This window comes from Ustilaginoidea virens, chromosome 6 (assembly GCF_000687475.1).
Source record: "Ustilaginoidea virens chromosome 6, complete sequence".
In the NCBI taxonomy this organism is placed as follows: Eukaryota; Fungi; Ascomycota; class Sordariomycetes; order Hypocreales; family Clavicipitaceae; genus Ustilaginoidea; species Ustilaginoidea virens.
The window spans coordinates 1,451,169-1,465,699 of NC_057321.1; the positions used below are offsets into that span (position 1 = coordinate 1,451,169).

Genomic DNA, 14,531 nt, shown 5'->3' on the forward strand with positions numbered 1-14,531 from the left:
CGCTCCCAAGCTGCTGAGCCGTTGGCCCTGTCCTCCGGTCAAATTTTTAAAAGTTTGTGCGAGGGGTTCGATATTCTCCCGTCGTTTGGGTCCAGCCCATCACCCAACGACGTGGGCAAAGATACACCGGGTCTCATTTCTTTTTGCCATTCTTCTACTACACTTTTTTTTTTTTTTTTGGCTTGTTTTTCTTACTTTTTTTTTGGCCTCGACAGACGGGATCGCGGCAACTTGCTGCAGAGACAGTTGGCAAGCGGACTGTACTGTACGCTTGGTCGTCTTCCCGGGACCAGCAAACCACAATACGACACATCAGCAAAAAAAAAAAATTTTGATCTCCAAATCGTCGCTCGTCTTTGTGACACTCAGCTCTTTTCACACACACATTTGCATACGCACACACACTCACACACACACACACACACACACTCACTCACTCATACTCACATTCGCAGAGGACCAATGGACATGGTAGATGCGCGCCAAGCAGAGCGGCGGCTCATCCAAACCAGTGCCGTCATCGTGCTCGGTGCAAACCAGGGTCCAGCACTACCCCCTCCGTCGCCACCAACACCATGTGCCTCTCCGTCCGGTGATGCTCTCGTAGACCCCCCGGAACCGTTCAGCCTCGAGCACCATCGACAGCCCCGTCAGAACGCCCACGCGCGAGGTCTTCCGCACCACCCTCTGCGCCGCCACGACGAATCCCCGGCCACTGAAAGCCGCCTGCGCCGCGGCATCCACGTCCTGAACAAGGAGGCGCTGGCACTCGCCAACCTGACCGCGCTATACGAGACAGACCCCGTGGCTCGGGACGGGTTCGACGAGGCTGTCCAGGCCCTCGTTCGGCTGGGCCAGCTTCGTGGCAAACTCGTCATCATCGGGGTGGGAAAGTCGGGTCATGTTGGCAAGAAACTGGCCGCGACCATGCAGAGCCTCGGTATTCGGGCCGTATTCATGCATCCTACCGAGGCGTTGCATGGCGATCTGGGCATCATTGATTCCCGCGATTCCCTAATGTTCATCACCTACTCTGGAAAGACGCAGGAGCTCATGCTTTTGCTGCCACACCTCGACCACACGCTGCCTACTATTCTCCTCACTTCTCATATGCGCCGTGAAACGTGCGAGCTCGTCAAGAGACGCCCAAACACCATTCTCCTGCCCGCCCCCATCCCGGAAAGCGAGAAGACGTCGTTTGGAGTGTCTGCTCCGTCGACATCCACCACCGTCGCACTCGCTCTGGGAGACGCCCTGGCCATGGCCGCGGCGAATGAGATGCATGACAATGTTGCCGCTGTCTTTGCAAAGAATCATCCTGGTGGAGCGATAGGTGCGGCAGCCGGGGACCCGGCAGCTACTCAAGCGTACGTGCGTTCGCATGGTTGAGTGACCGTGATAAGACATTCCTTCCCCTGGCCTCGCAGGGTCCGACACGGGGACAGCCTGGGCAGTAGACGTTGCCGCCCAAGAGTCAAGGCCCAGACCGGGAGCAATCGAGGTCATCACACACCCCAGCCGCCAGATCCGCGGAATCAGCACCGCGGGCTTGACTCAACCGCTCGCAAGTCTCCCCCATCTGTTCACGTCCCACCCCGACATGCCGGCCATGTCGTCCCCTGACACGACGCTGCGCCAAGCCGGCAAGGCAACATGTTCCATGCGACGCGGCACGATAACCCGGGAGGGGGAGGAGACGGACCGCCTTGTAAATCAGGCCTTTGTCGCTGGTGTCGCGGCAGGTCTTGAGTAGGCAAGTTGCAACACCTTTGGTGACACGGCCGCGCGCACAAACCAATTCCCCGCCTCTCTGGCTCGTTATCTTGATCGTCATCCTCTGAGGGGCCCGGTTTCAGACCCTGGCTGTGGGAAGAAGCTCTGCATCTTTGCCATTTGTTTGCCGCCATCGACGCAGACGCGTGTCTGCGGGCCGCCGTGGTTTTTGTCGTGATTTTGGTTTTGTCGACTGCGCACACCACTTCTTCGACAGACAACTGGCGCACAGAGCAGGGTCAGCAGACAGCAGTGAGCATCAGTCACGCATGAGCCGTGCGAGAAAAAGAAACCTGCTGCCTCCATCGTGCCCCCCCCCCCCCCCCCCCCCTCCCCCCAGTAAGCACGAATGCCACGTCCCGCCAGCCGCGTCCAAGATAGGATCACGCACCGCTAGGTCACACCGCAGGGTTGCGTCTTGCTGCCTCATGTCCCTCCGGCCTTGTTTCGGCTGCTCCCTCCATTTCTACGATGCCGCGTGGGGAGGCGCAGCCGGCGCGAACGAGGGCACTCACGATGACGGCGTCGGCGTAGCGTTGTCGAAACCACATCTCTACAGGGGCTTCTTATCATGCACGCGCCGTGACGGGACTCAGGCGCCTAAAGGGATGGGGGAACTAAATCGACGCGAGGCGCAGGGACTCATCTGCCGGTCTCCTGACGACGTGCCCGGTCGCGCCGCCTCGATTGATTAACGCATTGCCGGCCTGGGATCTAGGATGGTGCCCTCCCCGAGTCGATAGCATGATTCATGGTCTGCATTCGCGCAGAAGCGTGGCGAAGACGACGATTGCAACCCTCATCATCATAGATCCGTTAGATAGCATCATCGATCCCTTGGATAGCATCACCGATCCCTTGGATAGCGTCACCGATCCCTCGGATAGCCGCGCCAAGGGACATCTAGAAGGGGGGTCCGGCATCAGTCCGTCCGTCGCACGTCGCACGTCGCACGTCGCCCCCTGGGGGTTGGGAACGACGTCGTGCGGGGGGTTGGTCTGGGAGGGAAAGTCGTCACGCGACTTGTTGGCCATGGAAGAATACACCCGGGACCAGGTGGGCCGTGCCTTCTTTTCTCCGCCCAGTGGGGTATCCCGGGGTTGTCGGCTTGTCGAGGCACACGGCAGGGAGGGAGCATGCGTGGTCAGTAACCATAGGCCATGGGCCACTGTTGACCTGGCGGGAACGACCATGGATGGCAAGGGTGGGGGGACAAGCGCCGGCGCGGTGCGGTGCGTACAAGTAGATACCTGCAGCACGACGGGGCTTGGGTCAATAGCAAGCAGATGGGGTGTTGATGCAAAGTGCTCGAGTAAAAAGTACTCGAGGCCGGAGGAGGGCTAGGCATTTGATTAGGTTAGGTTAGGTACCGACGAGGTTGGGTAGGTAAGGTACGGTAGGGAAAACTCGCAGGCTCGAAGACAAATGACGAGAAAAGAAAAGAAAAAAAAGTCCCTTGAACCATGCCACTGCCCCGATTGACACTTTGCAACGCGGGCTGCCAAGTTTGTGGAATCTTCCAGATGCAGAGCCGGGCATCCGACAGGACGTATCCGTATCCGTGCTCTGCGCTATCTCGCCGGCCCTTGGCAGTTTCAGGCAGGTGCCTGGCCTGTTCGCGCTCTTGCAGGCTCGCGCAGAAGCCCGTGCCCCCAGCCACACGCTGCCGGCCCCTGGGGGGCCCCTGGGGAGCCAGATGCGGCGTCGTCGACGACCCACTCCGGTGGGGGGCGGGGGGGGGGGGGATGCAGAGGCGCGAGTTCTCTCCATCAATTAGTCACCTTTTTTTTTTTTTTTTTTTTTTTTTTTCTCCCCCGTCTTGGCAGCCGTGGCACCCTAGCTGCGCACGTGACGGATTACCCGGAATGGGTTGAGTTTGGGGCCCGCGGTGCATTACGGATACATGGTGAGCAAACTACCTAAGGTGGTGCAAATTATTCTGGGGTTCACATGTCTAAATCGTTTCTGGCAATGGCCGGGCGTGGTATCGGTATCAAAGGGCGAGAAAACATGCAAGCCCGTGGAGCTGCTGCGGCAACGTCAATCAGCAACCGAGTCGAGTCGTGCCGCCTGCGGATCGGAATAGGATACGCTAGCTAGCCTCTCATGGCGCGCCGTGGCTCCCAACCAGTGCGTCGAACAAATGCTTGTCAAAGGTCATCATCACGCAATCTGCAATCGGGGACATGGCAAAGCGCAGCAGCATTGGACCCGTCAAGGGGGCTGGACTTGTTTCTTCGACATGGGATGCGTTGTCTGAATGCGCCCTTGCTGTGACGGTGCCGAAGCGGCGTGGGTGCCAACTGCTAGAATATGTAAGGACCCCCTTGTCGGCTGCGGGCCACTATCGCAGGCCAGACGTCGGTCGGCTGGTTTGCGGCCGGCCGTTCCAAGCAGGTGTTTTGGTAATTTTTATCGGCGACAAAGCGAGACGACGAGACACGACGCATTCGATCAAACTCAGCTCGCATGGGTTTCAGAAGGGGCCTCTTTGGCCCGCAGCGCGGCCCCGCGATTGGGGAGTCTTCTCCTCGGATGATATGGAAAGCCAAAATACGGCCGATGAACTCTGTTTGGGCACAAAGCTCGGTTGGCCTTTGGTCGCGGCCATGGCCATCCACCAACAGACCCAGGCGGACTGATAAGTGGTTCGGGTTGCTGGCCCTTTTCCGCCAGGGGCCCCGGCCTCGATTCGACTGGCCGCCACCGGCTGCAACAAGGAGATGGATGGATAGGATGGACTCGAGTGATGGATGCTGTTCTGCGCAAGGTATGTACGAGCCAGAACAAGCGTGGACGCCTCGGCCGCAAGCCACGTCCGGTCGGATCATTGATGCTCTTCCCGAAGCAACCTGAGTGGGGAGGGGGGGAAGTTGGCGTGAATGTTGAGAGAAAGAAGATGCCCCCCCGAGTCTGGCGCCCAGTAGGCACGTACCTGCCTCAAATCTAGTAGGCTCCGGCTTTCCGAGAGCGCAAAAGTTCGCAGTGCCAAGAGCCCGGCCTTTTTGCAGCATGTAGCCAAAGGACGTGGTGGGCCGGAGGAAAACAAGGGGCGAAATGCACCTTCATGGGCCGACCTGCGCTTCGAGGGCGCGCTGGAACGATTCCCTCACGGAACCGAACCGATTGAGCGCGAGACCAAGTAGCGGTAGCGGTAGCGATATGTAGCTGGCTGGGTCCGTCCGAGTCCAAAAGATTGACCAGACCCGTTCCCTCACATGCATGTATGTGCATGGGTGAGGTGGAGGGGGGGGTTTTGGCCCATGGGCCCATCCATGGCTGGCGCCGAGGCTGGCGCCGAGGCTGGCCGAGCCAAAGGATAAAATGAATGAATACAAGTAAACGACTGGGGCTGTTCTCTGTGGCGGCCAGCCTTGCTTGTTTGATGGGTACGGAGTATGTTCCTTTGAAGTTACGCTGTACGGATGGTACGGGCTATGGGTGACGCGGCGAGAGAAGCTGCAAGTACGGAGTAGCGGAGTACCTTCCCAAGATACCTACAGTACATATGTACCAGGCAGGTGCAAGTACCAGGGCATGGATCTGGCTTGGCTTGGCTTGGCTTTTGTGGATCGCTCCGCGTTGGCGGCGGCAGGTAATGCCGGGCTTGGACTTGCCGTGAACGGAGCAATGGGCATATGAATATGAATGCAATGCTGGCTGGTTCTTGCCCGTGCCCGTGCCCATGCCATGTTCGTCGTTCCTGCCAAAATCTCTTATCATGACCGGCTTTCCGCCAAGATTTTCCTCCGCCACCTCGTTTCTAATAAGCTTGACTTCTCGCCATCATAATAACAATAATAATAATAATAATAATAATAATAAATAGCCCCTTTTCGTCCCTTTGTTCAAACTGGGCTGGTATACTACAAGGGAACCAGCTGGGCCGGTGATTCCTCTGCCGCTCCTCCCCTCCAGGTAACACCTCTCTTTCCCTCGCCTCGCTTTGTCTTTGAAACACGGGCCTTCACCATAGGTGCTTCCAGCTCGACTAACCTCCGACTGCCCATTGTTTTTCCTGTTTCAGCCGGCGGCCTCGGAACCGGACGACCCGACGACCGGACGACAAGGGGGCTACCCTCACCACCAAAAACCAAACTGCTTCCGATGACAAGGCTCGTCTGTTGACTTTGGATCACGCACGATACGGGAACAATTGGCCCAATTGCTCCCCATTCCTACGTCTCCACATCTTTTTTCTGGCCTTTGCTCCATTGTTGTCTCTTCGGCAGACCTGCACACCTGCACACCTGCACACCTGGCACAACTGGCACACCTGGCACACCCGCACGTCTTTGCAGGATCCATAACGTCATTCGGGGGCTTCTTCGGCCGCCAGCGCACGCCTTCCGACCCCTCGGAATTTGTTGACGCTTTTCGCTTAGCTTCGGCAACCTTGCTCCGAACAGCACGTGATGCAGAGGATATTGCTTTTTGGACAAGCAACATTGCCCTCGCATCACTAGTCAAAATTCACCCTCCGGTTTTCCTAGCATGAAATACGGGCAACGGTTGGAACGCGATTCTGTTCCGGAATGGAGCCTCCGTAAGTGTCCGCTACATGCAACAAGGCTGCGGCTGCTGGCTGGTTCATGCAGGCCCAATGCAGGCGGCAAACAAAGAACATGTCACCAGGCCCTTCCTGTTTGAGCACCACCCTAATCAAAATGTCTTACCTTGCCGCCCTTGGCGCGCCCATGTTCCTGCATGCATTCCTGCTGACGCGCTTGCCTCTTTTTTTATTTTCTCGGGTCGCTCAAAACGTCAGATAACCTCGACTACAACTCTCTGAAACACGAGATCAAAGTCCACACCACGCGCGATCAAGCCACGGCGATTGCCATCCCTGGCCACCAAGACACCACACTGAAGAAATTCGAGGACCGTCTTTACAGCGAGTTGTGTCGTCAGCACGCTCGCGTCGACCTGTTCATCAGCAGCAAAGCCGACGAGGTTTCAAGACGGCTAGGTACGTTTCGGCTGCCGCCTGGCTTTTTATTTAAGAACCGAAAGCACCCGTCCTTGACCGTCGGTCGCTTGCAAGAAATTTTTGCATGCGCTAACACGTCCTTTACATGCCAGAGCATCTTGGCAGCAGGATCCAGCGTTTGGCAGCAGCGTCCTGTGGCGGTGGCGGCGGTGGTTGTTCTACAACATCCTTTAAACGGCAGCGAAGAATCACCAAGTACCAGGGAGAACTTGTACGCTGTGGAGAGGAAATTCAGGCACTATCGCGCTTTGCCAATGCGCAAGTCGTTGCCTTTCGGAAGATTTTGAAGAAGTACAAGGTGAGAGAGAGGCTTTCCGCCCCAAGTTTCATCTGTTGCATTCGAATAGCCCACTAAGAACAAAGTGCCCCCCCTGCCGCAGAAATGGACAGGCTCTACAACACTGACGTCCCGCTTCAACGAGAACGTGCTGAGTCACCCCAGAAGCTTCACCAAACGCACCTTTTCGCATCTTCAGAGCCGGCACGACGGACTTCTCCCCAGCCTGCTGGCAGCGACGTCTCAACTCAGCGAACCAAGCTCACCAGAAACCAATGCGCCAGCTCCACAAGAGTTGCCGGGGCCTCGTCGCCCACGGCAAGCAAATTATCAACCGCTTCCCCTGGCCGGCATGGACTCGCAGGTCAAGTACTGGAACGAGTACGATGACGGCAGCGAAGTCGGAGGACCCGAAGATGATTATGCGATATACATCGACCCCGACCAAGACGGCGGGTTTCCTGGCTTGGCATACATGAACGCCATGCTGTCGGCACCGTATGAAAAAGCAAAGCAGTGGTTCAAGACGAGGCAACCCAGCCGCGAACATGGCCCGCTTCTCGCATCAGAACAAGGCTCCAGCTTGGGATACGCGTCCACGGCGGTGGATTCGGAGGAGGAAGGATACTCCAGCTCAGACGGATGCAACGCCCGGCTCGGCTACGCCACGTACTATGCTCTGCCCAGCATTGGCGAGCAAAAGGTGCAGAGGTACCGGGAAAGAGTGCTCACGTGGGCCACCCTGGGCAGCTTTGTCGTTTCCTTTGCGCTGTTGGGCGTATCCAGCGTGCTCCTCCTGACGGGAAGACACAAGCTTCACGTCGAGGTGGACGCCGGCGTGACTGTCGGGGTGGTGGCCAGTCTGTTTTGCGCAGGGTCCGCGCTGGGCATGACATTGTATCGTCGAGATGCGTTGACGCTGACGTACAACTTTGTGGTTTGGAGCGCTTTTGTGGCCAGCTGCATCCTGAACGGCATGCTCCTGGTGCTGGTTCTGGGCAACGAAGCATGAGTCGGTAGTGGGGGGGTGGTGTGAGCTCTGTTCTTTTTTTTTTTTTTCTTCGAATTTTACGTGCGCGATTGCCGAGTCTGGGCGTTTTCGTCGTCGGGATCCTTGACGTTGAACCCGATGCCGAGGGCCTGGCCGAGCATGTGCCATGTTGTATATTGAGTGCTGGAAGGTGGTCCGGGCGTATGTATGGCGCATCTGGGTGCATGTGAATGGGAGGGTGTCGTCATGCAACGCAAAGCATAATGACTAGATGTCGATGTGGCGCGTAGGGACGAAAAGGAAAAGGCGAACTGGGCGGTGTCAGACGGGGCGGCGAGCCATGCTAGGAACATGCATACCTTGGGTGCTTAGGTAGGTAGGTAGGTAGGTAGCTACAAACATGGAAGATATCCCTGGCATTCCATGTTCACTCGAGCTGAAGACGGGCTGCAAGATGAGCTGCAAGACGGGCTGCAAGACGGGCTGCAAGACGGGCTGCAACGATCAGCGTCGCAGCCAGGGTGGAACTGTAGATGCGCCAGCTCGGTGGTTTCCCTGCCCAGCTGCCGTGAAGCACGGGCTGCTCGAGGGGTGTCGTCAGACGCGGCGCGACGACCCCGAGACATGACGCAGCCGACATGCTGCACAACGGGAAGCGCAAGGGGGACGGGCACAGCAGGCTGGGGAGGAAGGATGATCGGGGGGACTTGGGGCTGAGGAGGGGAAAGAGACGAACGGGAAATAAACAGAGAGAGGAGTATAAACAGAGAGAGGAGTATAAGTAGAGAGAGGAGTGTAAACAGAGAGAGGAGTATAAGTAGAGAGGAGTATAAATAGAGAGGAGTATAAACAGAGAGAGGAGTATAAGTAGAGAGAGGAGTGTAAACAGAGAGAGGAGTATAAATAGAGAGGAGTATAAACAGAGAGAGGAGTATAGATAGAGAGAGGAGTATAAACACGGGCAGACCGGGGAGCGGAGAAGCAAGCCGGAAAGACGGGGAAGACGAGCACGGCAGACAGGGCCGGAGAAGGAAGCGGAAGAGGCGGTAGGGACAGTAACTAAAGAGAGGAAGACGGGCATGGCAGGTCAAGAAGCGGACAAGAAGCGGAGAGAGGAGAGCAAGAACACGGCAGACGGGGGCGGAGACGGACTGGAACACCCGAGAGCAAGACGAGCTCGGCACAGAGGATACAGACTGCAACATGAAGAGCAAGACCAGCACGGCACACACGAGCTGGGACAGACACCAGATCAAAGAGGAGCAAGGACACGACCATATAACGAGCGGAGATGATGACGGAATCCGAGAGCAAGACGAGCACGGCAAGACAGTGGCGGAGACGGACTGGAACACCAAGAACAAGACCAGCACGGCACACACGAGCTGGGACAGACACCAGATCAAAGAGGAGCAAGAAATCGGCACACTCCAGGAGCAAGATAAGCACGGAACGCTACCACGTATGCTGCTGCCGTCAGGGCCCGTCGCCTCCGGAACGGCAAAGCGGACAAGCCGCGAGACGACAACAACTCGCAAACAAAGCAAACACCAAACACCAGACACGAAACACCTCCAAAGGGGTGCGCACGCGCAAGGAGAGACACGCCAGCTCATTCGCTCAAACGTCGCCGGGGGCAAAAAAACAACCCCCCGTGGGCAAACACAAAAAAAAAAAAAGAAAGAAAAAAAAAAAAAAAACCAACGACCCCAACGACCCCAGCGCCCCAGCAGGCCACGCAGGCATTTGGTCAAAAGACGTCCCCGGCTCACCAGGCCCGCGGGTTTCCGCCCGCCCCGTCCGGTCCTCCCGGGACCACCCCGTGCTCGTAGTGCCGCGGCAGGTGGGTGCACCACCCTGGGCCGCAGCGCTGTCGGCCGTCGTCGTGCTGGCCGCGGCGCCGGGCGTCCTCGCCGTAGGCCGGTCCTCGGTGGTGCTGCGCGTCGTCGCGGGGCGGGGGGAGCAGTGCGTGTCCTCCCCGTGTCGTGGCTGCCTGGCGAGGCAGCCTGGGGTCGGCTGCGGGGACGGCGCTGGCCGAGGCGGACGGCCGGCCGTGGGTGGAGGAGAGCAGCCTGCTGCCGGGCGTGTAGGCGCTGGCCGATCGGTGGTGCGTGAGGCGCGGAGGCCCTTGTCCGTAGGGGGGGGCGTCTACGTGCGAGTACCCGGACACGCGGCCGCTCTGCATCTGAGTCGCGATCGAAGGTAGGCTGTTGCGACTTGCTGGGAGAGGAGGCGGCTGCTGCTGCTGGTGGCTGTAGCCGGAGACTTGATGGTGAGCGTACGCCCCGGGTCCGGATCCTGCTTCGCGAGCGCCCTGGTGCGAAGCCGTGCGGGCGTGTCCGGCTGCTCCGTCGACGTTGGGGAATGCCTCGCCTCGCCCGGCAGCCGGCTCATGATGCGGATGGACTGTGAGGGAGTGATGCTCCAGCGGCTGCATCCTCGGCACGACGTTCAGCGCCCGAGGGGGGCCGTGGTGAGCGCCGCCGGGCCCGCCGCTTGGATCACTCGGTCCGCAACAAGGGCCTGGTGCCATGTAGGCGTGAAGCGGCAGCCCGTCAATGTACGCAGAGGCTCCTCCAAGGTCCGGCGACGGCTGGTGCTGCGGGAAAGTGGCGGCGCGGGCGGTGCGAGGCCGTTTCCCCGAGGGGCTCGGCTCGCCGGCCACCTCATCAGAGCCGTGGTGGCTTGCCCATGGAACTGCTGCCTGCTGGTACGGCGCCGCGCCCCTGCCGGTCGCTGCTGCAAATTCGTGCGCCTTTCGCTTCGGAGTCTTGGCCGCGCCGGCAGCCCCGTTCTGCCATCGGTGACGGGCTGGCTTGCCCGAATCCCTCTCGCCGTCGTCATCCACAATGTCTGGCAGAAACTCAATCTCGGGCACCTGCGACAAGGTCCCCGACTCAATCTCCTGGCGAAGACGGTCGGCAATAGAAAACATGCGGGCGGTGTCGAAGCCGGCCCCGAGCTCGTCGAGGATCCACGACGGGATATGGCTGCTTGGCCCCGGGCCCGCCGCCGCCGCCGCCGCCGCCGCATCGTCCTCGTCCTCGGCTGCTCTTTTGCTTCCCCGCAGCCTCTTCTCCTCGCGCTTTCGCAACGACAAGGTCCACGACTTGATGTAGGCGCCCTTGCCCCTTGCTTGGTTCTCATCGCTCCAGGCTTTGAGACGCTCGATCTGGGCCTCCACGAGCTCCATCTGCGTGACGGGATACGTCCGGGCGTTGCGATAGCGCACTCTCTGGTAATGCTTTCGGCAGTAGTAAACCCACACCATCTTGGGAATCTTCAGCGTGCAAGTCTTGTTTCGCCCAAACAGGTGGGATATGGCCTTTCTGAGTTGCGATCCCGTGTCGCAGTCATCGACAAACATGCACACCGGGGTTTCCCCTTCGTCCTCGCCCAGGGAGCTTGATTGCCGGACAATCTTCTGGTCGTGGTGAAAATGCGGAGTCGAGGGAGAAGAGTCTTGCACATGTCTCGGAGCAGGGAGCGCCTGAACCCCGTCATCGTCTTCTGTTGGCACGGCCCGGGCCGCGAACGCGTCACTGCTGGTGGAAATCATGCCTAGACTCGCATGACTCGCGCGACCCAGGTTCTGTAGATTGAACTGCTTGGCAACCACCATGACTTCGCTCGGTGATGGTACCTCGGCGTACGGATCCTGCGAGGCTTCGAGGTCGATCAGTCTTGAAATGTCGGGCGCAGAAGCAGCCCTCTTGTGTGACTTGGACGAGTTCGTCTGCTCAAAGTTCCTGTTTGCAAGTGGTCGCAAACCGTCAGTTTTGAGGTACCTTCGAAAAGTATGTATCAACAAATCTTGGGACCGAGAAAATCAGCGGGCAGAGCAATCGTCAAGTTCAAGCGTCATAAAGCAAAGCATTGCATCAGTGTTGGCACAAGTGCAGCTTTGCAAATCTATCATTTCTTTTTCAGAGGGCTAAAATGAAGCCTGTGACGAACAAGAAAAGTGCTTTCAAGCCTCAAGTGAATAAAGTAGGAAAAAGCCGCGGGCGAGATCGAGTTTCTTGGTGGGAGAGGAGAGAGAGAAGGGTTAACCGTAAGAAATCCAGAGGACACCAACTACTGTATAGGAACCCTAATTTTGAGACTGGGATGGATGAATCAGAGGCATCGGTGCGTACTGTTGTTGTTCAAGTCAAGTCTATTCGAGGTTCCTTGAAATATAATGGAATGGGGACCCCAACCGTGTGATTCACGATGGGGCAGCTCACTCCCAACAGACATCAGATTGACTGTTGGCGCAGCAGCAGCGTGAGTTCCGCTTCGAATTGGCTTCAAACGAAGAACGAATTCTCACTTGTTACTGACGCGGATATAGACATTGGGCTGTGAACATGAGCCGCCCACCACAGAGTCATGACCAGACCAGCCATCCTCGAACGCACCTCGTAAATGAAGCGTCGCCCAGCAATATAGGCTGCATAAATCGCCGCAAAGCTTTCAAGTTCATTTGCAGCAGAAGATGCAGTTGGCGGCATGGGGAAACGGGAGAAGAAAAAAAAAGGAAAGCTTCCATATGTTGGGCGAGAGAAGACCATTTACTGACCTTGCTGGTGCCTCTGAATGCTTGCACTTGATGGCACCTCTGACGTTCAGAAGGGCATCTGAAGGGCTCCCACTTCTTCTAGAAACCCCCACGTTCTCGAACTGATCCGTCAGCGAATGACGGCCTGAGAGCTGTGGTGCTCGTCTCGCCGAGGTAGGCATTTGATACTTGTCACTACAGGGGAGCAGTGCTGTCTCGAGCAGTGGTAGCTCTGCGGGAGATGTCAGAGCATCATGGTAGATGCTCGGAGTTGTACCAGAGGATTTTCTCGAATATGATCCGGACCTCCAGCAATTGAAATACGGCGAATTGTAGTTGCTGCCCCAAGTCTTGTTGCCCGGAAAGTCGGGGGCATCTACGCCTGCCTTTTGTTCTTCGCGTAGGATCCGACTAGCTACGCTGTTAGAAACTGGATCAAGTCGCAAGAGAGAAGAAAGCCTGGCTCGAGTTTACTTACTGAACATATTCGGGTCGAGTCGACGCCCTCCAGCTGTGCGATGCACCCATATCGACAGAGGTGGAATCTACGGACCCTGTTCGCGACTGTTGTTGTTCTCCTTCAAAAGACTCGCATGATGCGTCCGAGTCGAGATTTTCGCTTGCTGACCGGAATGAGAGCACCGAACCTGAACGATATTTGCCGTCGCTTTGCCATGCTAACGGGTTGCTTCCAACACTCCATGGTTTTCGGTTTTTGAACAGGCTCGGGTCCCAACCCTGCTGTGGTGTCATTCTATCTGGTGATGGAGTCGGTAACGAAGTAGGGTTCTGCTTTTGTTGCCTTGGAGAAAGTGTAGGCGGCGTGTCCTGCGCGGCGCCTTTGCAACACGTCGATGCTGACTGGTTTAGCATTGATGTGACGTCCATTTTCCCGGGTCGACCAGGAGGGCTGAAATTCGGCGTGATCTTTTCTTATACACCTTTGTCGTCCCGTGCCTCGGCTTGAAAAGCGAAAAAAAAAAAAAAAAAAAAAAAAAAAAAAAAAAAAAAAAAAAGAAAGAGGCTCGTTCCCCGATTCTAGCGTATGGCCCCTTTAAAGTAGTCTTTGAACATTTGACGCAGGTTTCCCGAATATCACAAGTGCTGAAGCTTTGTTTAAGTTGAAGAAATTAACAAGCAGGTTCAAAAGGGATGAGATACGGTAGCAGTATGAACGAGCTCGAGTCAAATCATGTAGAGCGTTCCACTAACAGAACAAACGTGATCAGCACGCTATGGGCAAAGCACCCGATCTTGACAGTGGCTCGTTAATACTATTCGTCTACACAAGCAGCTGGCCAGGATCTCCGCGAGAGGTGGCGATAGATTGTAGATGCCAGGTCTGGAAGTTGAGAGAGATATCTACAAAGCCGAGAGTCAGATTTACTGGTGCGATCGACGGCGGAGGTGCATCATTAGCACTGGCGGCCTGACATCCGAAAGAAGTCGAACAGCCGAAACACCAGACACCGATCGAAGACTGAAGAAAGTTTAAGATGGACAGGGCTTAGGGGACTCTTTCGCGTACATGGTAGTTGACAGGCGGAGTACAAGGTGAGATAGATCTTGGACGAAACCGGGCAACTTGGAAAATAAAGCCAAAGGTCGGAAAGAGGTGACTTTAGTATTTCTGAAACAGGAGGGCTGTGTTTAAATCGGAAGTCAACCAGGGGTCTACCGTCCCTCCCAGTTAACTCCCTTGTCATCCAAAGACCCTTTTTTTTTTTTGTGTTTTTTGGTCCGCTGGAAAAACTGCTGCGCACAAGGTCAAGCAAAGGGGTTAAAAGGTGTCTCATGAGACAGAGGGTGCATCAAGCACTCCAACTCCGGCTCGGGCTGACAACATCCCCTGGGAGCCGAGTCGGAGTGACATTACATGTTCAATTTCGAGATGAATGACTGGGAGGGCACGACAGGAAACGATTAAAGAGCGTAGAGTCCCTAGGGCATCCGTGAA

The 14,531-nt window shown here is 56.9% G+C and overlaps 3 protein-coding genes across 3 annotated transcripts; 2 read left to right on the plus strand and 1 right to left on the minus strand.

Moving 5' to 3' along the window:
* Positions 1–462: 462 nt before the first annotated feature.
* On the plus strand, positions 463–1,753 carry UV8b_07342 (uncharacterized protein; the record flags this gene model as incomplete). Its single annotated transcript, XM_043144839.1, has 2 exons — positions 463–1,333; positions 1,428–1,753. The coding sequence occupies 2 exons, from the start codon at positions 463–465 to the stop codon at positions 1,751–1,753; spliced, it is 1,197 nt and encodes a 398-aa protein (XP_043000774.1).
* Positions 1,754–6,267: 4,514 nt separating this feature from the next.
* UV8b_07343 (uncharacterized protein) lies at positions 6,268–8,052 on the plus strand (the record flags this gene model as incomplete). The annotated part of the gene is made up of 4 exons (XM_043144840.1): positions 6,268–6,319; positions 6,542–6,742; positions 6,856–7,061; positions 7,144–8,052. The coding sequence occupies 4 exons, from the start codon at positions 6,268–6,270 to the stop codon at positions 8,050–8,052; spliced, it is 1,368 nt and encodes a 455-aa protein (XP_043000775.1).
* Positions 8,053–9,799: 1,747 nt separating this feature from the next.
* UV8b_07344 (uncharacterized protein) lies at positions 9,800–13,327 on the minus strand (the record flags this gene model as incomplete). The annotated part of the gene is made up of 3 exons (XM_043144841.1): positions 9,800–11,780; positions 12,596–12,985; positions 13,053–13,327. The coding sequence occupies 3 exons, from the start codon at positions 13,325–13,327 to the stop codon at positions 9,800–9,802; spliced, it is 2,646 nt and encodes an 881-aa protein (XP_043000776.1).
* Between the last annotated feature and the right edge of the window lie 1,204 nt (positions 13,328–14,531).